At 44.2% G+C, this 22893-nt stretch overlaps 1 protein-coding gene across 5 annotated transcripts in view; it reads right to left on the bottom strand.

The window, feature by feature from the left end:
- Positions 1–15372, bottom strand: part of GABRB2 (gamma-aminobutyric acid type A receptor subunit beta2) — a 116263-nt gene extending 100891 nt beyond the window's left edge. Inside the window, exons 1-5 of one of the 5 annotated variants that reach the window (XM_064672303.1) lie at positions 15250–15372; positions 13937–14054; positions 12941–13173; positions 12722–12813; positions 11716–11783 (exon numbers count right to left, since the gene is read on the bottom strand). In XM_064672303.1, coding sequence (XP_064528373.1) covers positions 11716–11783; positions 12722–12813; positions 12941–13017 — 237 coding nt within the window. In that variant the 5' untranslated portion in view covers positions 13018–13173; positions 13937–14054; positions 15250–15372. Of the gene's footprint in view, positions 1–11715; positions 11784–12721; positions 12814–12940; positions 13176–13936; positions 14270–14733; positions 14865–15249 lie in introns of those variants that run through there. The other 4 variants (XM_064672304.1, XM_064672302.1, XM_064672306.1 and 1 more) reach the window with 4 other exon arrangements.
- Positions 15373–22893: the final 7521 nt, after the last annotated feature.

Genomic DNA, 22893 nt, shown 5'->3' on the forward strand with positions numbered 1-22893 from the left:
AGGGAGCTGCAGGAAAGGGGTCTGTCACACATGAGGGGAGCTGCAGGAAAGGGGTCTGTCACACCCAGGGAGCTGCAGGAAAGGGGTCTGTCACACCCAGGGAGCTGCAGGAACAGGGTCTGTCACACCCCAGGGAGCTGCAGGAAAGGGGTCTGTCACACCCAGGGAGCTGCAGGAAAGGGGTCTGTCACACCCCAGGGAGCTGCAGGAACAGGGTCTGTCACACATGAGGGGAGCTGCAGGAAAGGGGTCTGTCACACCCAGGGAGCTGCAGGAAAGGGGTCTGTCACACCCCAGGGAGCTGCAGGAACAGGGTCTGTCACACATGAGGGGAGCTGCAGGAAAGGGGTCTGTCACACCCAGGGAGCTGCAGGAAAGGGGTCTGTCACACCCAGGGAGCTGCAGGAACGGGGTCTGTCACACCCAGGGAGCTGCAGGAAAGGGGTCTGTCACACCCCAGGGAGCTGCAGGAAAGGGGTCTGTCACACATGAGGGGAGCTGCAGGAAAGGGGTCTGTCACACCCAGGGAGCTGCAGGAAAGGGGTCTGTCACACCCCAGGGGATGACACAGGCACTGCAGGGCCAGGCCAAACTGGCACAAATAACCAATGACAAACTGCAAGGACAAGAGCAAACAGTGGGCAAACAGATCAGCTGTGCCCAGGAAAGGTTTGCACTTCAGCTGATAGTCAATACAAAGAAGTCCATTAATGCATTTCAGCTTATATGAATTACTTATTGAGAAAACACATATTCACATTCTTTGTTTTCAAAAAGTTTAACTCAAGAGGTAATTTAAGTTATATAAAATACAAAATACTTCCTTAACAAAAACAATTATTTCCCCATAAAAAGGATTAAATCAAAACCTTTACATATCAAAGAGCAGCAGTTTTGATTGAAATCTCTTATTCCTAATCTTCACTAAATAATTGCTGCCTTCATAATTAAACAAAACTGCCATTCAGCCAGTGTATAACTGGGGCATAGACAACTGTCCCTAAAATGCCATGACAAAAGTTCATACATCTTTTTGTTTTCAAAAAATCAATGCATTTAAAAAGTTAATCAGAATTTAATTCTACACTTAAGACTATGCATTACAATCTACCTTGCCCAGGATGATTTTATGATCAAAAAAAGAGTTCATTTTTTTTCATTTAACTGAAAGAAAAAGATGTCAGAAAGATTTTGATGCAAAGTGCTTTATTCCATTTAACATCAGGCAAAGTCTGGCCCTGCTAGGAACCACATGAACCTCTCAGTGCTGCCTCAGCAATGCATTTGCTGAGGTTATGCCACAAGTCCAAGACTGAGAGTAAAATGTATACTTTCATATGATTGGACTAATTGGTTTTTAAATATCCCTAAATCAAAACTGCCAGCAAGGTCTTATGACTTTCTGCCCACTTAAAACCACCAGGAACATCCACTCCCTTCAAAAGAGCACCTATTGCACAGCAACAATTCCGGAGGCTACTGCCCTGTCCTGCTCCCAGGAGCCATCCTGCACTGCATTCCAAGGCAGTTAAGTACCCCACAAATCTTGTGAAAACTGCAGAAATAGCCTCAGTGGAAAAATCAGCATCACATTTACACATTTTAAGACTTGACAACAAGGCTCACGTGGGACCTGAGCTCACAGAAGCATTCTGCAGAGCCTGTGCACAGAGGTGGGTACTTTGAACTGCATTTCTGAATGCAGCCAGTTAACCAGAATTATTATGGCTTTCTCTGTAAGTGGTCACTTGTGTCACATAATAGTAGATTAATGAAAATCATATTCATTTGCAGGCATTTACACGAAAAAGAATGATTATAGTTAGGGGTCTCCTGGCATTTCCATTACAAATCTATTTGTAGGGACTTACATATCAGCTATAACAATATATTTTTAGCTGAAACTTGATATGAAAGGTCTCAGCTTAACTCAGTAAACCTTCCCACACCTTTGGAAAGGCTTCTTTCAAAACTGAAAAAAAGACAGTAATTGTACCTCATTTCCCTGTCTCCTGAGGTTGTGAAGCATTTGCTCCAAGGCAGCACAAACAGCAAGAGGTGAACATGACATTGGTAATTCTGCCATGGAGGGACTTCCTAAAGCATCTCCCACGGCCAAAGGTCAGTGAAACACAGCCACAGGACAGTGACACAGACTGAACAGGCACAGCAATTTTAGGAAGATTTCAGGCTGATTAAAAGGCTTCTTTGGTCGTTTCTGGACTTACATGATTAGAGAAACAATGATGGAATTAGTTGCAAAACGCTTCTTTTCATTTGTAAATGACATGCATAATTGTTTAATCCTATTTCCTTCTTCCCTGTATGTTATCTAAAAAAATAAATCATTTCATAATAAGGAAAAATGAAATAGTAACAATCCTAAATTATTTAGTTTATAAACATTCTACTGGATCTTCAAACTACTCTTTTTTCACTTAAATGTTAGGGCTCCTTCGGTGCACATCCTGTCAAACATGGATTAACCCAGTGACTCTGAGAGCCCTGAGGGAGCAGCACAGTCTGCTGGACCAGCAGCCCCTGAGAGACAAAAATCCACAGGGTACTACAAGTCCTTTGGAGGTGCAGGGTCTATTAACTCAAAAATACACTTATCAAAGAAACAAATAGGGATTATACAATGGACCATAAAGACTTCTGGATTATTGGGTAATAACTCTTATGCAAATGACAACTCATTCACCTTTACGGACAGAAGGAATTAATATTTTTTTAAATATACCTTTTTAAAGGTCTATATGGAGAATAAAAAAGTCTAAGCATTAATTTTACTCAGTCAAGCAGAAAGAATCTCTGTTCCAAGTATTAAAAAACAATTCAAACTTCCATGAAAAAAAATTAATCTACAATAGAAATTAGGATCAGATTTTCCAAAGGCCTCTGCATCCATAGCAGTGAATAGTTTTTAAAAAGACTTCGGTTTCTTATCCAGACACTTAATTGTCATATTTTAATAGGTAGTTCTCACTGAGAAACAGATGCCTCCAGTTCCTTGAAAGCAATAGGAACTTCTAGCTACTTCACAGTCACACACAATGCAAGAAGTTGAATGAGAAACACTTCCAAAAATCTAAATCACATGAGTCACAGTTCTCAGACATCCCAAACATACATGAAGACCCACAACCATTTCTGGAGGACCTTCTTCTCATCTCAAATGCGTCTATTATGACCTTTACCTAACTCTACACCTTCTACCAATTTTTCTCCAAGGGTTATATCTAAAAACAAAAATTAGAGTATTTTGCACATTAGGGCCTTTTGCCCTGTGTCGATCTAAAACAACTTTGCAAGGAAACTGTTATAACTAATCTCTGGAAAAGATTACATTCACAAGTTTCCACCAGTTTGAGTCTCCCAATTCACCAAGACCCTTCCTGCACATCTCTCCAGGAAGGACCTGTTCCAGGTGAGCAGGCATTTTGTTCCTACTTAAGCCCCTTCAGACAATAGTTAAACCTCATGCAGAGGCAGGTAGAGCTGCTGTGCTCAGGCCATGCCTGACATCACAGCCAGGCAAGGCTGTGTCATTCCAAACATTCCCAGAGACAGAGGAGGGGAAGGATGTGTGGGCAGCCTTTCAGAGGTTCATTCCTGACATGCAAGGCCCCTGTTCCTCTGCAATCCAAACTCCCACCCACAACCCCCCAGGCTGACACTCCACACAGAGCAGAGGTTCCCCCAGGGCTGCTCTGCAGCAAAGGATGCAAATCTCATCCCCAGGCATGGAGACACTGCAGAGCAGCAGGGCACTCCACTGCAAAGGAAAATTCGGGGGGTTAACCCCTGTCACTGACTTGCTTGGTTAATAGAAATCCCTATTGATTAAAGAAGAAAAGAAAGAAGACATAGTCCAGGGAGCAGGAACTGGAACAAGGACTTTCCATGTCAAATAGCTGGATTTTTTGAATAATGCATTCATTAGGGTAATTCAATATACTGCTCCTGTCCAAGGCCAAATTCCCTGTAAATTTCTTCTTCTGTTTGTTCAAAATTTATAAAGCTGAGTTTGTCTTTTGGCACAATCCCAAAGAATCAGTGGTTTATCTCCAGGAAAATCAGCGGAAGTACTCGGAAGTGCCACATCTACTACAACAGCACACACTTGAAATGCAAAAACATGTCTCAGAAGGATTGCTTTTTTCCCCACATAGTTAAATCCTTATTACTTGAAAACTAACAAATTAATCCTTCTGTCAGTATTTACAGAATAAAAATTAATAGGCTTTAGCTTTGATGAAGCTATGCAAAGAGAAGCTCAAGACAGACAGAAATAGCAGTTCCCTTATTCTTTAAGTCTGGGGACAAGGAAGAGCTCACACTAAATACTTTATCTGGCCTGTGATAACCTACATTATCATGTATAAATACAATCTAAAAATTCTATATTCTGTTGCATATGTGCTCCTCAATGTCAAATGTCTTCTGAATTAGAACAGAAATTTTAGTTTTGACTGGGAAGTAATTACACCCTTATTTGCAAAACTCATACAAAAATGTCATGTGCAGTTGGTGGGATGCCAAGTCTGGGATGATCTAACTCCTGGATCTAACTGGGAGGGTCTAACTGGTTAACTAAGTTGAAAATAATTAGTCAGACAATATGCACCCAAAGATTTTTGTAGGGAAAACCTATGAAGTCAGGTTTCTGCTACTTCACAGCCTGGCCTTCAGACACCAAGCCTATGTAAACATGTCAGTGCCTCCCAGGCTGGTGCTGTGCCAGCTGCCAGCCCTCCACTGTACATGGCACCGCTGCCAGGGAACGGGAGCAGGGGGGAATCCCTGGAGAAGCAAGTTACAGTCAGTCCAATCAACTACAAAGGCTGGTTCTGTCCTGGCTTTCCTTTTGTCCACCCACAATTGACAACGTCTGTCAGTGCCTACAATTGATATGTAATTATGCACGTGTCATGTATTTCTGAATTACAGATTGCATCCACTCATAGGAGCCAATAACTCCAGAGATTTGACTACTTCCAAAGTAAACTCTAAAGAGGAATAAGATGCTTTCTTCCATGGCTTAAAAGAGGCATTACAAAAATTACCTCATGGATGATCACCTGCCTTTGAAATGAAGGGACTGAGTCGTGCTTACCTAATTCATAGGAGCACTAGCACAGACCTACAGCATAAACCACTAAAAGCCTACCAGGAATCTGGATTATTCTAGAAAAAAAAAAGAATTATTACTATACAACACTGTACTTCAACATGATTGAATACCAAAGGTTCTACTATAAACCTTGCAGAGAGCTGCCTGATGTATGAGGATAAAAAAGGGAGGGAGGAATAATAAGGATTTAGTCATGATGCACTGGCAGACTTCAGTCACTAAAGAGCACAAATACAACCATTGGAACACCTTAAATTTGTAACAAGCTTGTAGACCACAAAATAAGAATCTTTTATTCTAACATGGCTCATCTATAAAGATTTTATGTGGTTCTGAATAGGGAAGTTATGAAATAAAGCAGCCTATAGCAGGAGCTAACAAATCACACTTCCATGTTCATTCCCAGTCATTAACACCAAGACACTGCCTATAATGATAAAATTATCTTTTCTTCTGTGGCAGGAGCCAAAATATGTCAATATTTATAGAACAAGGCCTTCTTAAAAAAAAAAAAGGCACAAATTATTCAGTTGTACAAATCAGCTCCAAAGCAACCTCTTTAAATTACTACCAACCATCCCCTGCTCTGCCAATCAAGTGATCACTTTGAAAAATCACCACCACCAACCAAACAAGATTTCCTACTGATCAGTCTTGCAACACTGTAGCACACTGAAAGTGCACTCCAATTAACAAACCATTATATTGACCTTAAAAAGAAACAACAAGAATTATGTCATTCTTTTAGATATGTATAACATAGATACACATAATATCTATAAATATACATAATAATTTATTACTTCTGAACTAGCTTATGAAAGTAGTTACAAACTCACTATATTCCTGCATACATGTGTTCCAGATAAATCATTGCCTACTTTGGCTACACATGTTCTGGCAGAACCAGCATGAAAACTTCAATCCACATGTAGAGCAGCAATGGGAAGACTCACTTTTGTCCTCAAAAATAAATATTTTACTTGAACATAGGAGTTCTTATTTATTTTTACATACCTTTAGGCTAAGAAAGGAAAATGCCTGAATTAGAGACATGTAGTAACAAGAAATGGAAAACCATACTAATGGAATTTACTCCGGTTCAAAAATAAAGGTCTTGTGATGTTATCCCAGACAGCAACTGAAGGAAAAGGTGAAATGGGGCTTTCACTAAAAACAAGTTCTCACTTCTAAGACACACATCACCTGCTCTGCACTCACAGAAGTCTCTGCAGACACTTCAGGATGAGTCAGTAGTGTACAAGCACCATAATCTGGCAAGAGTCAAATTCAAACTGTGCTGAGAAATGCAGATTTGTGTGAAGCAGCATATGCATTTCTGACACAGGGAAAAGAGTGAACCCAACAGTCTCTAGCAGCAGGAAGTATTTAGGATTAGGGAAGCAGCACCTTCTCAATAGTTCTAATACTTCATTTTCGATGCATTTTCAGTCCTGTTCTCCCCTTATTCTCTCTGTAGATCATGTGCAGTGACACACATAATTAAAATGGATCAACCCAAGAAGATGCTGCTGACAGAAACCATTTTCCTCACCTCTTTCTGCACCAGTGTATACAGGACACTTTCCTGTTTTACAAATGTCTTCACTTCTCTCTATCAGGACTTTTCCCTGGAGGTTTCTGGTTTGGAACAGCTTCACACTATTTCCTTACTACTTACCCCTCTTTCTGTTTATATCACAAGCCATCTCTTCCATTTTCACACATAAAGATAACTGGTGCCACTTGAGAGGCAGCCACACAGCTCCTGATGTTTTCATAATCTAAACCTATTTCATAATCTAAATCTTGAGCTTTGTTAGTGTCCCCTACTAAAAATACCTCAAGATAACATAAGAGATTTTAAGAAACCCAGTAGTGGGTCTCCATTATCAAGAGCAACTCAAAGTGTCTCCAACTCCCACTTGATGAGGGATTGTGCACTCAATCAACCCTAATGGCTCCACTAGACAAACCAGCCATGGTGTCTGACTCCACACACACCCAGCCAGCTGCCAAAGCCAATAAGCAAATACTTGGAATAAACACTTCAGATTCCCCTCTGCAGACCCCAACGACGGTATGAATAGTTATATTTAGCTAAATATACAACCCATTGCCACAAAAAACCATATATTTCCTGTGTAAAATCTATAGCCACAGAGTATTTCTCTGTCTTTCCAAGACATCCTGTACTAGAATCCCAGAATAGCTACAGACTAAGGAAAAAAAAAAAAGAAAAAAGGAAATGTTGACCTATTTAATAGGGAATAAGCCAAGACATTGAAAACCACCACATGACCAACATTATCCATAGAAATCCTCATGTCTTATCTAGATACATCAAATGCACAACACGTTATGCGGAATCTTCAGGGGTGTCTAGAGAAGAAAACTTATTTCTGTGCTGCTTAATGAACCTGCACCAATTTTTTTAAAACAGTTTACAAGGGAACTGTTGGGATAGGGGATAAAGGGAAGAAAATTAGAATGGAGAACAGTCTTCATTGCTGTATATTGTCAAGGGGTCTACTCCAAAAATTAACTGAGATGAAAGAGTGAAATGTGACATCCCAGCAACCACTGCTTACTAAAAAAAGAAAAAAAAAAGAAAAAAGGCTATTATTATTTGAAAATAATATTCTGACAATGGATGTTTAGGATTAAGGAAAAGAAAGCTCAGAAGAAAATGGAAGTACAGTAAGAAACACTTGGAAACTACCTTGAGAACATTGCATTAGGCTCACTGCAATACAGCTAATCTTACATAACACCAAATTCATTAGCTCAGGAGGACCACTTTAGTAGCCTTCACACCTCTCCACCTTTGCTCTCCACTGTTACCTGAATAAGAAAACCTTCAGAAAGTCTGTAGTATAACCAGGATAAAGGATACACTCAACAATATTGCCTGGTCCAGAGACACGAGGGGAATTAGCCATAATCATCACTGTACTGCACAAAACCATTACCTGATTTAGATTTTCTTTGCAAAATACTAAGAAATTAGTCCAATTAGATACTTGTTGACAATCACACAGTCCTGAAGTTCTCCCTTTTCTCATGTGCATTCAGTGCATTCCCCAGAGCTGGAACCAATTATGTTCACAAGTACCAGTGCTTAGAAACCATTTCTGTAAACTAAGATATAAGCTAGTCCAAGTTCCTGACTGTAAAAGTAACCAGTTTACAGTTGCACACAAGAAACCTTTGTAAGGCACCTGTAAAGCCTGATTCACTGAGGTTTTTATGATGCCAAGTACTTATCACCTCTTTAAGAATTCAAAGTCAACAATAATATTCTTGAACATCCTTAAGACACATTGCCTTTCTATAACAGCAACTCTAAATTCTCCTGTTCAACAAAGTGAAAACTTGAGGATTTATGTCATGACACTGGAGACAAGACTTCAGCCTGCAAAGTGGCACAAATGTACACGGAAAATGGAATATATCAAGACTGAACAAGAAATGTAATTCTAAAGTTAACATTAAAATTAGCAGAAATTAGCTCAAGCTAAATAACTGTGATTATTCAGCCTTCCTCCCAGGCAGAAGTTTGGCCCCATCAATGTTAGTACATGACTCTAGGCAATGATCTGCCTTTGTGTAAAGTCAGTAGTGTTTGCCATGGCCACAAACAAAGTTACAGCAAGTCCATGCTCAGAAAAAAGAGGTTCATAAATCAAAAAGATTCTTTCTGTGTCTCTCATTACCTCAGAAGGCTTTGCATGAGCCAGCATTCCACAGTACTCCTCCTGGTTTCTACTCCAAATTCTGGTGACTTTGCAAGTAAAAAGCCAAGGCCTTATATATGTATGTAAGTATTTTATTGCTTGCTTGTGTGCCTCTCCCCTCAGTCAGGCCAGGTCTCTCAGGGCATGTTAGTACTTGTTATGTTATACAGACCATCATAAAATCAAGTGTTACACATTACATTTTACAATTAAGTAGATTAAGACTATAATCTTGATCTGGAATATCTTCTGACACTGCAAGTGAAAAAAAATATGTAACATGATTGCCTGGTTTTAAGAAATAGGTGGCTTCTTAGAGTAAAATAAGCTCAGGGCTTAAATGTTTTAGGCAAATTAGTAGGACAAAATTGTCTATACACTTCCCCACACCCACCCCCCGAGTTCTGTAGGTGGCCTGAAAACACTTTTCTCAGAAAGGTCAAATATTTCTTTATAGAAACACAATAAACTGACTACAGAATACTAAAAATAATACTCCATTATATAGTTAGTCTGTGTCAGATCACAGTATTCTGATAGGAGACCGAATCTCTAGAAATCATTTAAAGAAACAAAGAAAAGGCTCCCAAGTACCTTTACAATCTTTTCAAGAGAACCTTCCAGTTCTAAAGGGATGTGAGGATAAAACAGTGATCACAATTCCATCAAGGAAACCCTTATCATTCCCTCACAGCTCATGGCTGTCTAAGATATAACTCTGTACATCCCTCTCTCTCCTACCCACAGTTCTTTCAATGAAAAGCAGTGGTTTAAAATACAATGCAATTTTCTTCCTCTGCACTTAAAGCTCCCAAAGGTAGAATACTAGATTACAAGTTTAGTGATACAAAGTCTGGAAGCTCCTTTTAGCCACTTAGAAACAGCTCACAAGTTGCATGAGGTAAAGTTACTCAGTTTTCCTGGTATGTTGAAGAAAAGCACCCTGGAGCTCTGTCACCAGCACCTCCCTGTCTCCTGTACAGTAAAACCACCTGTAATGTCATCCTCAAATCAGGCTGAGGGCTGTATTTTACGGTATGAAAAAACTCCTGCACATCACACAAGGCATCCAGCTTGGGAACAAATGTTTGCCAATTCCTTCAGTGCAACATGGCTGAGAACCCAAACACGACACTGAGAAATTAAATATTTCAGGAGTAGAATGATATTAAAGTAACTGATAAGTTTCCAAATATTATTTTCAAATGCAGGCTTACAACTACAGCAATAAGCCTAAAATCACATTTTTATTTAGAAAGATGTTTCCTTGAAATCTCTTAAAACGTAGTGGAAATTTTGCTTCGAACAAACTTACATTCACTAACATTTCACAAAAGCATTTATTTTGGGTCACTTGCTGCTACCTTGTTTCAGTGTCTTTATTTTGGCCTTCTTTAATATGTTCCCTAGGAGTATTAGGCCAAATTATGTATCCTTAACCAAGTAAAATGCAAATTAAGATAAAAACTTCAAAACTTGACCCCAAACATTTCCAAATAAGAACAGTCAATGTTAGAAAAGTTTCATCTAAGCCAAGAACAGCTTCTCCTGAAGTATGAATCTGAGATTTCTCCAATTTTTTCCGCACCTCATGAGTGTCCCAAGAGATGAAAGTGAAACATAGAAAGTGTCAAGTTATTATGTTCTGAACAAGTTCAGTATTCGAACAAGTCAGTTGCAAGTATTTAGATAAGAAAAACAAACATCCTGGGAAAATGAAACCTGTAAAATCATCAACTCAGTCATCACCATCCAAAATAATGACAGTCAAAGCCTCTTTTTTTGTTTTTAATAGGCAGGGCACTGTTAGGACAAAAAAAAGCACCCTTTTTTTTTTTTTTTTTTTAATACAACACAAGCAAAATTGAACCCTGATGGGCACAGAGCCAGGGTAAAGCCCAGACTTGGGCTAAAGCCCCAGGCCCCGGTTCAGCCCCAGGCCCGGGTTCAGCCCCAGGCCCCGGTTCAGCCCCAGGCCCGGGTTCAGCCCCAGGCCCCGGTTCAGCCCCAGGCCCGGGTTCAGCCCCAGGCCCCGGTTCAGCCCCAGGCCCGGGTTCAGCCCCAGGCCCCGGTTCAGCCCCAGGCCCCGGTTCAGCCCCAGGCCCCGGTTCAGCCCCAGGCCCGGGTTCAGCCCCAGGCCCCGGTTCGGCCCCAGGCCCCGGTTCGGCCCCAGGCCCGGGTTCGGCCCCAGGCCCCGGTTCAGCCCCAGCCGCTTCAGGCGCTGTCTCGGCCCCGGGGGTGCGGTGAGCGCGCGCGGCCGGCAGGGGGCGCCATTGCTCGCGGGAAGGCGGCGCGCCCCGAGCGGGCCCGGAGCTGCCGCAGGAGCGGCCTCGGGATCCACCGGGATACAGCGGGATACAGCGGGACACACCGGGATTCACCGCTCCCGATCCACTGGGATACAGCGGGATACACCGCTCCCGATCCACCGGGATACAGCGGGATACACCGCTCCAGATCCACTGGGATACAGCGGGATACGCCGGAATACAGCGGGAACCACCGCTCCCGATCCACCGGGATACAGCGGGATACGCCGGGATACACCGCTCCCGATCCACTGGGATATAGCGGGAACCACCGCTCCCGATCCACCGGCATCCACCGCTCCCGATCCACCGGGATACAGCGGGATACGCCGGGATACACCGCTCCCGATCCACCGGCATCCATCGCTCCCGATCCACCGGGATACACCGGCATCCATCGCTGCCGCGGACCCCGCTTCTCCCCCCGCCCCGCACCCTCCACCCCCGACCCCCGGGACCGGCGGCACGCGGGGCACGAGGCCGCGCGGGGCCCGCGGGCACCGCTCCGCCCACCCCCACCCCAAATACTCACCATATTGACTTCCGAGACCATATCTATACTGGCAATGTCTATGTTCATGCCCACAGCCACTGGGGGACCTGCAAACCGACAAGATGGTCCGCAATGTGATCTCTATGAACTTAACTCGTTCTTACCAGAGTTCGCTGGCGAAGGCAGCGTACACGTGAGACGTCGTTTAAGCATAACCAGAAACTCAGGAGGAAGGCAAGAAGTGCTCCCCACTCCTTCCCGCCCCCCCCGGCGAGCCGCTGGTCCCGCGGGACCGAGCCGTGCCCGGGCTCACCGGGCTCACCCCCGCGGGACCGAGCCGTGCCCGGCTCACCGGGCTCACCCCCGCGGGACCGAGCCGTGCCCGGCTCACCGGGCTCACCCCCGCGGGACCGAGCCGTGCCCGGCTCACCGGGCTCACCCCCGCGCCCCCACAGCCCGGCCGTGCTTTATGTAACCGGCACACACGTGCTGGCACCGGGGCCCCGCTCCGCTCCCTCCCCGGCCGCCGCCCGCCCGACGCCCCCAGCCACCGAGCCCCGAGGGAGGGATGGGGGGGACAAGGGACCACCCCCAGCGAACACGTCCGAAATAAACAAACTAGTTCGAAGCAGGAGCACGCAAGGGGTTAAAAGGCATTTTTGTGTCAGTTAACAGCACATCTTGTACTCAAAAACAGTACCTGTGATCACAGGCATATTATGCTGAAAGGAACAAAGGTTGGGTAAACTTAAGAGAGATTTGCATCTCGATAAAACCAGTTAAACGAGGGTTTAATTACGGGTTAATAAAGTATCAGCACACACAAAAAATGAGGGACCGATTACGAATATGCAAGCGATTTAAGTGATCGCATTAAGAGCATCCTGTGCTAAGAAAATTAACAATGGGCTTAACTTTGGATCAGCTTGAGAAAATGGCAACCCCCCCCCAAAGCAACAGCACCCACAACACGTTTGAACCCCCCCACACCAAAGGTACACAGCCCGGATATGCAACCTCTCTTATTCAAAAGCAGTCAAATTACCTCCAAAATCTGGCCTCAAGCGAATATCATAGCCCTTCAGCAGTCTATCCACGGTCTCTTTTACCAGTGACATATTACTAGGGTCATTGACACTAAAGAAAAAAAAAAAGAACAATACCATATTATTCCTGATTTCTCAGCCCCCAGCTGTACATTCCTCTCAGCAGCAGCATGCACTGCAATTCAAAGTAAAGGAAAAGAGATACCTTCATCGCTTACCTCTGTGCACACACCGCGGCTATTATTAAAGGGAATGACCAAATCCCAAAGTAACCCTTTCTCCGGACTCTCAGCATCCCTTTAGCTTTTGATATGATTTAGGGTTTCAGTGAAGAGAAGAAGAGATCCAACTTATTCTGGCCAGTGCAGTAATTCTAATGTGAAGCGCATGCGCACGGCGTACCACAACATCAAAAGGAGCAGTGGTTGCTGCTGGAGATGGAGCAAATTTCCTTGCCAGAGAAAAAAAAAATTAAAGGGGAAGAAGGAAATGCATTATTTAAAAAAAAAACACAACCAAACAAAACTCATCCACAGGAGGATCCAGTATATTTTTGTTGTCCTTTTTGTTAGTATAGAATATAAATCACAGCAAGAAGAGAAGTTTCAGGGAGTTGCAGGGTACGGCGGCTTTGCAACCTAGTTCAGGGGAGGTGGGGGCTGGACGGATTCGGCTTAGGCAGAGGGAGAATAGGTTAAAAAGGGGAATGCACAGCGTACGTATGGGGGCAGGTGCGGAGAGAGGGGGCAGCTTAACTTTTTGGTCCCTGGAAAGAACCTCCTGAAGCGAGGAGAGGTGCGGGTGAAGGAGCCGGTGCTGGCAACGGGGGCGGGCAGGGGGGAGGAGGGGAGATGGGCGCCTACAGTATTTCTCACGGAGAAAAAAAATGATGACGAATAGTTTCTTGTAAGAGAGGATTAGGCTGTTTCTTCCGTTCCTGCGATGCCAGGCGCTATTCCAGGAGCGGAGGCGCTGGGGACCGAGGGGGTCATTGGTGGTGCCCGAGGGGCGGGCGCGGAGCCCCCCGGCCCCGCTCCCCCGGCGCCTTTGCCACATCCCGACCGATATTTAACCCGGGGATGCAAGTTCTTCAGGGAGAGCGAGACCTGGCCACGGAGCTGGGGGAGGGAGGGGAGCCGAGGGGAAGAAAAACACCACCCTGCAAGGCTTTCAGTGACCATCCAGACCCAGTGTAGGTGCATAAGCCCACTTACCTTAGCGGGTAAAACACCCAAGCTCTTCAAATGCAGCGTGTGATCCAGTTAATGCCTCGGAAGAAACAGGCGACGAGCGAGAAGCTGATCTGGGGATGCTTTGAGTGACATTTAAATCCTGAGCACAAAAAAAGATTGAAAGGAGAAGGGAAAAACCAGACTCTCGAAAAACAACTAACAGAGGAGCTAAATTATTCTTCTCAAATGTGCTTTGTGCTCGTCGCTCTTCACACCACCTCCTCCTCCTCACGCACACAGCCCCGGCCCCGCGGTCGGTGCTGCTCCACCGAGCCCAGCTGGGCGGGCACCGGCTGCGGCCGGCCCGGGTGCGCGGGCAAGGGATTGGGAACACTCGGGGCGGCAATTAACAAAAGAAACATTTAACTCGCTGCAGGAGGGTGGAGGAGCGGGGAAAAAAAAAAAAAAAAAAAAAAAAAAAAAAAAAAGGAAGGAGAGAAACAAGAGAAAACGGCGGGTGGTGGGGGAGGGACAAGGGTGAGGGTGTTGCACAGCGGGCGAGGTGGGCTGGGGAGCCCGGCAGGGCTCGGTGCCGGCGCGGGGCTGAGGCGCTCCGGAGCTCCCTGCCCTGCCCTGCCCCTCCCGCACCCCCGGACAGCGGCGGGGCCGCCCCTGAGCGCGGGGGTGCCCGGCCCGGCCCCGGCCCGGCCCCGGCCCGCACCCCGCGCACCCGGCCCGGCTGAGGGAGCGCCGGGGGGCCCAGGGCCGGGGGGCTGCGCGGGCGGGCGGGGCGGCGGCTCCCGCGGAAGGGCTGAGGGAGGCGGGGGGTGAAGCCTCACCTGGGGGGCGGAGAGGGGGGAGCGCTGCCCCCGAGAGACGGCGGAGCCGCTAAAGGAGCGAACAGGCAGAGCCTGGCGCAGCCGGCAGCCCGCGGAGCTGGCAGCCATTGAACACGGCCCGGCGGAGCCGCGGCTGGAGCGCTCGGCAGCGGGGGAGCCCCTCAGCACCCTCAGCCCCCTCTGCCCCGGAGCTGCCCCTGTGCCCCGGCAGCGCTCGCCCCGCCCCGCTGTGCCTTCGAGCTCCAGGGAGCGCCTGCTTGGGCTTTTCTTACAGCACCGAGCATCCAAACCCATCTTCTGGGGGGCTGGGGGCAATTCCTCAGGCGTATTTTTACCGCCTTCTCCTGTTTGTCACAATTGGAATTACACAAAGTGAGAAAATACACTTTCCCAGCTGAAATTGCCAAGCGTGTATGTGTGATAAATGTGTCCCATTCGTGTATTGACAAGAAAAAACCCCAAACACGTTAAAGAAACGTTTAAGGATTTTTAGAACAGCAGCCCCCCCAGCCCCACCTCGTGTTCCAGCTCTGCTCCGCGGCCGGTGCTCCAGGGCCGCTCCTGCTCACCAGCGGAGGTGTCTGTTCTCACACGGCCAGGCTGCCTCACTGCCAAACCTCTGGAAATTTAGCCCTGAAAGGAAGATGGTGGATACGCTGTGCAATGAATCATTTTACTTTAGATCTATAATAGGCACTTTTTTTCTCCTGCAATCATACGATAAGAGCAGGAGGTCTCAAGATAAAACACTAATCCTGCCCTGTGAAATTCACCTGCAAATGCTAACTTGGGACTACAGTTGACACTTCTGATTTCTGAGCCGTTTCCGAGCCTCTGCTATTAATTGCCGTTACAGCACAGAAATGTGTCATTCACCACGCCTGATTATGAACGAGATACCAACATGAACCTGCTGCTGAAGGCTGGTAATATTCAGTGCTACACTGACAGGAAGTTTTGATTTACATATCAACTCAAACTCGGGCAGAAAAGTAACACATTTTCACTGAATGTTAGAATAGTACACAAAAAGAATGCAAGCTATGCCAAAATATCTGGCATTTGTTCTTTGCTCTGGTATATGCAGGGAACACTTGTTCTGGGCCCAGAGCACCACTGTGCCATGTGTAGTGAAACCTACTCTCAGTCTGGATCTTCCAGAAAAAAGGAACTGAACATATCTCCAATGAATTCAATACATGTGGATGTTACTGTGTATTGTTGTGGAAAATTAAAGTATATCCTTGGGTTTGGGAAGTGTAAAGGCACTTTAAACTGAATCATGTTTGGGATGATCTGCATAACTCAGTATAGCTGTAAATGCACCCCTGTCTAAAGGGGTCTATTAGCACCATTGCAGGCTCTGTGTGCCCAGACCAGCCTGTGACACAACATCGTTATGTACTGACAGAATACAAAGTCATACAATACTTTGCCTTCTGCAAAGGTTCTCATACTTTGCTATGCACTTTGACATTACTACTCTTTCTCTGACCACAGGGTTCTGGTCTGTCTCTGCCATTTAAAATTTCTTATCGCCTTCAAAATCTCTCATTTATTTTAAGCAACTTGTCAAAGAAATCATTCCCCTCTTTTTCTCACTTGTGTCTGTGTGTTTGATTGAAAACTAGAGGAAGTAACTGGTGTGAACACCAGTATTGGCAAGGTGCAGAGCCTTTCATGTGACGTGTTTAAGGATTGCTGAGACTTTGGGTGTCTTACAATGGGCAAATAACCTGGTTCCCAGCTGGATATGGTACTTGTAGCTCTAAAAATATCTCAATTAGACTACAAGTACTGTAATCTCACAGAGAAGCCAGCAAAGATGGTCATATTTTAAACAGCAATTGTAGATTATTTCGATTCTTAGCTTTCAAGATTGAGGAGTGCAAAAAACCAGCCCCCGAGCTGAAATCCTCTATACTTGCCCTTGCTGGGCAGCGTGTGACCCTGAGAAAGAAATGGGCTGGAAAGGAACATCGTACTTCACTCGTCAGCCCTTGACTGTGGCAGTATTTTCCTGTCACAAGTAATATCCCAGGCCACGTACTAAGAATTCCAGAGGATTTTCAAATGGCTTTCTGTAAATGTATAGATTATGCAAAAATAAGCTTTCAGGTAGAGTAAGAATTTCAAGATAGATTCTCAAGTGATCCAATCACTCCAGTCAGTAGAGACAGAAGAGATGCTGATTGATGGCAGCCCAAGAACAGTAGCCCTGTATCACAAGTAATGTGACTAACAAGTGCAAAATCCCACGTAAAAAAAGATTCTTTTCACTGCACCTGAACAGGCTGGTATGAATACAGTTCTATGGAAGTGATGTTTCCAGAGCTTTTGAGCATTTGGATGAGATGCAGTAGTACAGAAACACTCAGGTGAAAGTTGATTCCAGGTATCAAATAAGACATAATTCTCTAATTTACAGAAGAATGTTAATAATAAAATATTTTGATACATGATTTCAATTTCCAACTCCTGTAAAGTCATAAATTCACGTAAAAGAAAACAAAATATAGTCAACCCTTGTAGAAATTTTCTGAACAAGGTTTCAATATACCTTATCTTGTTTCACTTGTCATTTTAGGTCTTCAGATCTAGAGTGTCCCAATCCATGCATCACACAGCATCCCATTAGCAATCAGTCTGTCAGCATAAAGATCCCTGTTACATCACATACACAGAAAAATTATTCATGCAGGTGTGCCTTGATGCTGCTTTTCATGGGCAGTGGAATTCACTTTTGCATAGTGACAATCTTCTGGGATTTACAGGTTGACATCAACTTCAGCTCCCGTGTATCTGAGAGAATCCAAATTGGCAAATTTATTGACAAAAGCAATAGGGGATAACCTGCCAGTTATACTGCTCTTGGCCCTTAAAAAACTATGAAATTATTAATATTGGGCAGAAACTGAGTCTGATAAGTTGCTTAGGAATCAAGTACCACTTGGTACAAGCATGAGCTTCACTTAATTGTAAGAGAAGAGCAAATGGGAGGGGAAATTAATAATCACTTACTGGTTTGCATAATTACATAGGATTTGATTTGCTGGAGCTCCTGTTTCTGTCACTGTGTGCAGCTCCCCAGGGTTACAGGCACTGCACGGGACAACTTCCCAGTTCATGACCAAGGCTGTGCTTTAGGAGTCAAAGACCTGCTATATCTTTGAACAGAAATCTTTTGTGTAGTTTGAGATCAGCAGATCTTAGATGTATATTGAAGAAAGTCTTTTAATGTGAAGTTGAATTACAGGTTAAAAAAAAAAGTACAAGGTTGTGTGAGGCATTCCCAATGCTTTGATTGCAGCCAATTGTCAGTAGCTCAGTGGGGAAACACAAAACGCCTGGCACCTGGATTGAGATCTACAGTCCTCTTAGCACATCATGAAAGCTCCACAAAAAGCCCTGTTTCCTTCAAAGTGGTAGAATAAATTAGTTTAAGAGCTATATAGACAGCAATTTTTTAATTCCTCAGTTTTAGCTACGTGGGCACTTAGATAGCTGGAAATACCTGCAGTGTACACACCCTTTGATAGGAAGGCAGGGCACAGTGAGGGATTGCATAGGGTAAGGATACTAAAACACTTAAAAGACAGCAAAAAATGTCCACCAAGATTATGTCACTCTGTGTCTAAATCTCCTCCATGCTGTTTGTGTAAGATTCAGCCCTGAAAGAGACTGCAGAAACCTGTTATTAAATTAATGGAGTGGCATTTGTCTGCATCAGCTGATTGCAGGATTTGATCTTCCTTTCTAAGCTCTCTTGGACAGAGAGTTAGTTTCCTAAATTTTTTATACTGGGTAATACATTCCAAAATAGTGCTGTAAAAAATATCTGAGGGTTCTAAAACTGTTAGGTTAGAAGCTTTTGATAAAAACAATATTTTCATTCTAAAGCCATGTAGCTTCAAACATCAGTCCTGGGACTGGTATAACTGCCTGCAAGTTTTAAGATGAAAATGGAAATCTACCTAGTTTGAGCTGGATTTTTCTTTAGCTGGAAGGACTTCACTTCTTCAGAGAACTCTTCCTCCTCATTACCACCACCTTGAACAAGTGAGGGGACAACAGGGGGGCAATTCAATAGAAAGAATCTAAGAAGTACTATCAGTGGATATAAGCAATACTCAAACTGCTCTCCAGGCAGAGGTTTTCAGTAAGAGCTGGAGCACACATGTCTGTATCTCACTGTAAAACAGATTCCAATTGTCCTTTTGTTGGTGTTCTAGACTACAAGATGAAACTCTTTTACTTCAAGCCTTCTTCCAGCCCAGAGAAAACACAGTGCTCTTCATTGTCTTTCACCTTCTTTCATGCCCATCCCAAAAGTGCTCGTGTCAATAATCCTGTTCTTTACTTGCTGTCCTAAAACCTCAGCTAGTCCTGGCGAGGAGGAGATGTTCCCCAGTGCTGCAGTAAGAAGAAATACATGTTTTGTAGCACATTTTGCCCCTGACTGATCCTTTGGTCTGCAGGCCAAATGTTTAGTGGAATTGATCCTTGTTTTACACGTGATTTGCCTCTGTTTACAGTGCTAGAAGGTAGAAATCTCACTGACAGATGTTTCTGTTCAGCAGCAATTACCAAGTCTGAATGGAGCAGTTTTGCTGAGTTGAGAATGTTTTCAAAGAGCTGCATCACCCTCCACAGAAAGAGGAAAACCACTCAAACCAACAACAAAACTAGCTGTGGAATAATCCCTCTCAAGAAACTATATACAGGACACAAACTCGTAATACTGTCAGTATTTACCATTGCATCCAAGGACCTCTCTCAAATACTTCAGTGTTGCTGTGGATCTTTCATCCAACTATGACCTGGAAGAGACTCACTGGTGCAAAGCAGTCAGTTTGTGCAGTATTGCTGTGCCAGGTTCCCAGGTGAGGTGGGTGAAGCACATCCTGGCTGAGCACCCAGGTCCTGCTGAAATTAATGGCAAAATCCACATTCAGCTCAGGAACAGCAACTCCAAGGCCCATCATACAAAGCACTAAATGTTAGAAAACTGGAAGAGGCCCAAGAGCCATGATTATTCAATAACTTCTTAGCAATCTGGTCTCTACCATATTTCCAGGGAGATGAAAAAGAAATACTTTGGAATTTTTGTCTAATGATGGAAATAAAAACATTCTCACATTCTTATATTTTTTGAAGCTACAGCTTTCAAAATAGAGGATGTGTCTTCCTGTGGAGGTCAGAGACTGTTACAGGTGCGTTCCATCCTCAAGCAGCGGTCGGGGAGCTCAGAGAGGGTTTGAAGCCATTCTGAATTTGTTCTGAGTGACCTTCTCCCTAATGCCTGGGGACAAACCATGTCTGTTCCCCACAGGCCAGCATAAGGTCACTGTAACAACTACTACTGATCACTTTTCCAGACATGGACATTTCAGTGAAATCTTAAACAAGGCAATAAAATTGTCTTCAGAGCCACTTTGAAGAGCTGCTTTGAGTTTGACCAGCATCTTCCCAGCATTAGTCCCTATTCTGACATCTTACACTTAGTCAAAAATACAGTTGACACTGTCACAACTTATTTTTGAGGCTATGGGTAAGAGTTTTCTTTTCAGGACAAGGCTGATGGATGTTGCTGTCATTCATTCATTCATTTGCAATTTTTTTCTTTTCTGAACCAGCACTTTTCTGATGCTGCTGTATGAACCCATATCCCACAGGGGAACATGCCATATGCACAGGAGATTTGTCCATTACTGCCACGTATAATTCTGCAAGAATGACCTCTTTTTTCCTTAAGGTTATTACAATGTAAAAGTTTATGATGATCTAATTTATACTGCCTCTACAATCAACATGGTTCTTTCACCATTTCTACACTTCAGAGTGGGTTTTAAGGAAAAAAGCCCAAACAACTACCTTCCATTTCCTTCTTCTACTTTCTCACTTTCAGACATTCTCATAATAAATTTATTTGCCACAACAAACATCTCTTTTGCATGGAATGAAAGCACTCACATGGCATTCTTTGAATCTCCTCACTAGTAACCCTGTCTTTCTTTTAAGAAAAGGATTTTCAAATTCTCATTCCTACAGCCAGTAACTGAGCAGATAAATGGTGAACAGTATAATAAATCCTTCTGAAATAGATGCATTAGTACAAGAAATAAAAAACATCTGCAAACAGGAGAAGATTTAAGGTGAGCTTCACAGGGTTCAGGGAAAAGTTTACACTTCTGAAACATGACAAGATAAATATTTTCAGCCAATAACGAAAGACACAAATATATAAACAGAAATCAGGGTCTGTGTAAACATTTGGGAACACGGAGTGGGTTTTTATGGTATATACGAAGTTAGAGGGGCAGGTGCCCTGAATCCTGAAAAGAAACACTGGAATTTCAAGTCCAAGGTTGTTTATGAATGTGACCTGCAGCCCTTCTCTGCATCACCTCGATGGCAGTGACTCTCTTAATGCCCTCGTGTGTCCAATCCAGCAGCAAAGGTTTGGAAGGTCCCAGCAGGTGAAGTTGCCTTTTCCCAGCACACTGAGTTTGTGGCTCAGTGTGACATGAGAAGGGCATCGTGTCCCTCCCCACCCCAACACTGCTGCCTTTCTTTCCTTCACTAGATGGGCACTGGGACATGGGAGTTCTGTTCCTGGGCACCTGAGAGATAACTCTTAGAATAAGATGGTCTTTTGGGGCCAGTTTATCTGTGGGTCCTATGTCAGAGTCTAGACAGGCCCAGACTGCACGACAGCGTGACCCAGGGGGGAGAACACCCACACAGCTGAGTGTTTGCTGGTCTTTGCAGAGATTAGAACAATCTCAAACAAAGTTTGTTAGGACAACTATCAAACCAAGTATAAATGAGCTGTATGTCACATCACAACAGAAATTAGAAAGACAAGAGAAAAGGCTATTCCTGACTTTGTCTTAAGTAATTTTCTGAAATCGTTCCTGTAAATATGATTGACCTGGTAAAGGAAAAAGCCCTTAATATAATTAAATTTGACATGTTTTGTAAGATCAAACTAAGCAGTAGTTTGCAACAGTGAAATTCAGGAGCCAGATTCTGTTCAAATGAGTGGGCTATAGCAGTTTGAAAGACAATGAAGTAGAAGGAACAGAGAACTAAAATCCATAGGAAGCAGCCTGGAAACCATGCTGTTAGACAGTCAGGGGAGAGCTCTGGAAACTCCTCTTTATCAAATGGTGAAAATGCAATGGACAGAGCAGGTACTGAAGGGGTTTCAGTGTAAAGTTTGTAGGCCTTCAAGCCACTTTTTCTGAATGGAACTCAAATTATGGCAGCAAGTAAAATTCTAAAGCATGGCTGCCTAAGAGGCTACAATTCCAATATGACTGCCAAAAATAAGAACAAAATATAGTACAAAACAAACTTTGGAAGCTTAGCAGAATGCATGTGGGATGTCAGTACCCCCAGAGACCTTTCAGTGAGACAATCTTTTCTACTTAGCTCTTCAGACACAGTGAATACAAGGAACTCAGAGCAGTGAAGTAGAACAGCTTTTGAGGCATTCCCGAAGATACAGGTATCAAAAAGTCTGAGCAGCAGATGTATTAAGAAGACTGAAGGAGTGCATTGCCTCTGAATTTGTACCTTTCAAAAACACATCAACTCTCCTGTATCCTTGGTGGGGCTTCCTGTGGGATTATACTCAGCCCAGGTGTCGGGAGCTCAGCCCCAGCAGCACGAGCTCAGCAGGCACTGAGTCAGGCTGAGCCCAGAGAGCCCTGCAGGCCTTGCCAGGCTCAGCCCTGGCATCTGCAGCTCCCCCCAGCCTAAAGGGTTTCCTTCCTCTTGGCCCTGCACTGCAGAGCCCCCCAAAAGCTGCATTTTGCCCCTGTGTGCAGGTGTCAATGTGCTGGAACACCAGCCAGCATTGGGGGTGACCAGATACACAGATCCTGTGCTGGGCCATCTCCTAATTACACCTCTCTTTATGTATATACACAGAAAATATACCTGTATCATCTCCTCTGGCTTTTCCCTTGCTTTGCTTCAGCTGAAAGTTGTATGTTATGCACAAAACAACTGAATCATGAATAACAAAGGCATGTTATTTAATTCCTTTAGTGGAGACCAGCAATTACTGTATACTGACTGTTCAAGGCTGTTATTTTTGTAAACAAGAAAGAAACTAAATGAGCATAGAATTTATCATTAGGAAATGGTCTC

This window comes from Pseudopipra pipra, chromosome 15, assembly GCF_036250125.1.
Source record: "Pseudopipra pipra isolate bDixPip1 chromosome 15, bDixPip1.hap1, whole genome shotgun sequence".
Taxonomy (NCBI): domain Eukaryota; kingdom Metazoa; phylum Chordata; class Aves; order Passeriformes; family Pipridae; genus Pseudopipra; species Pseudopipra pipra.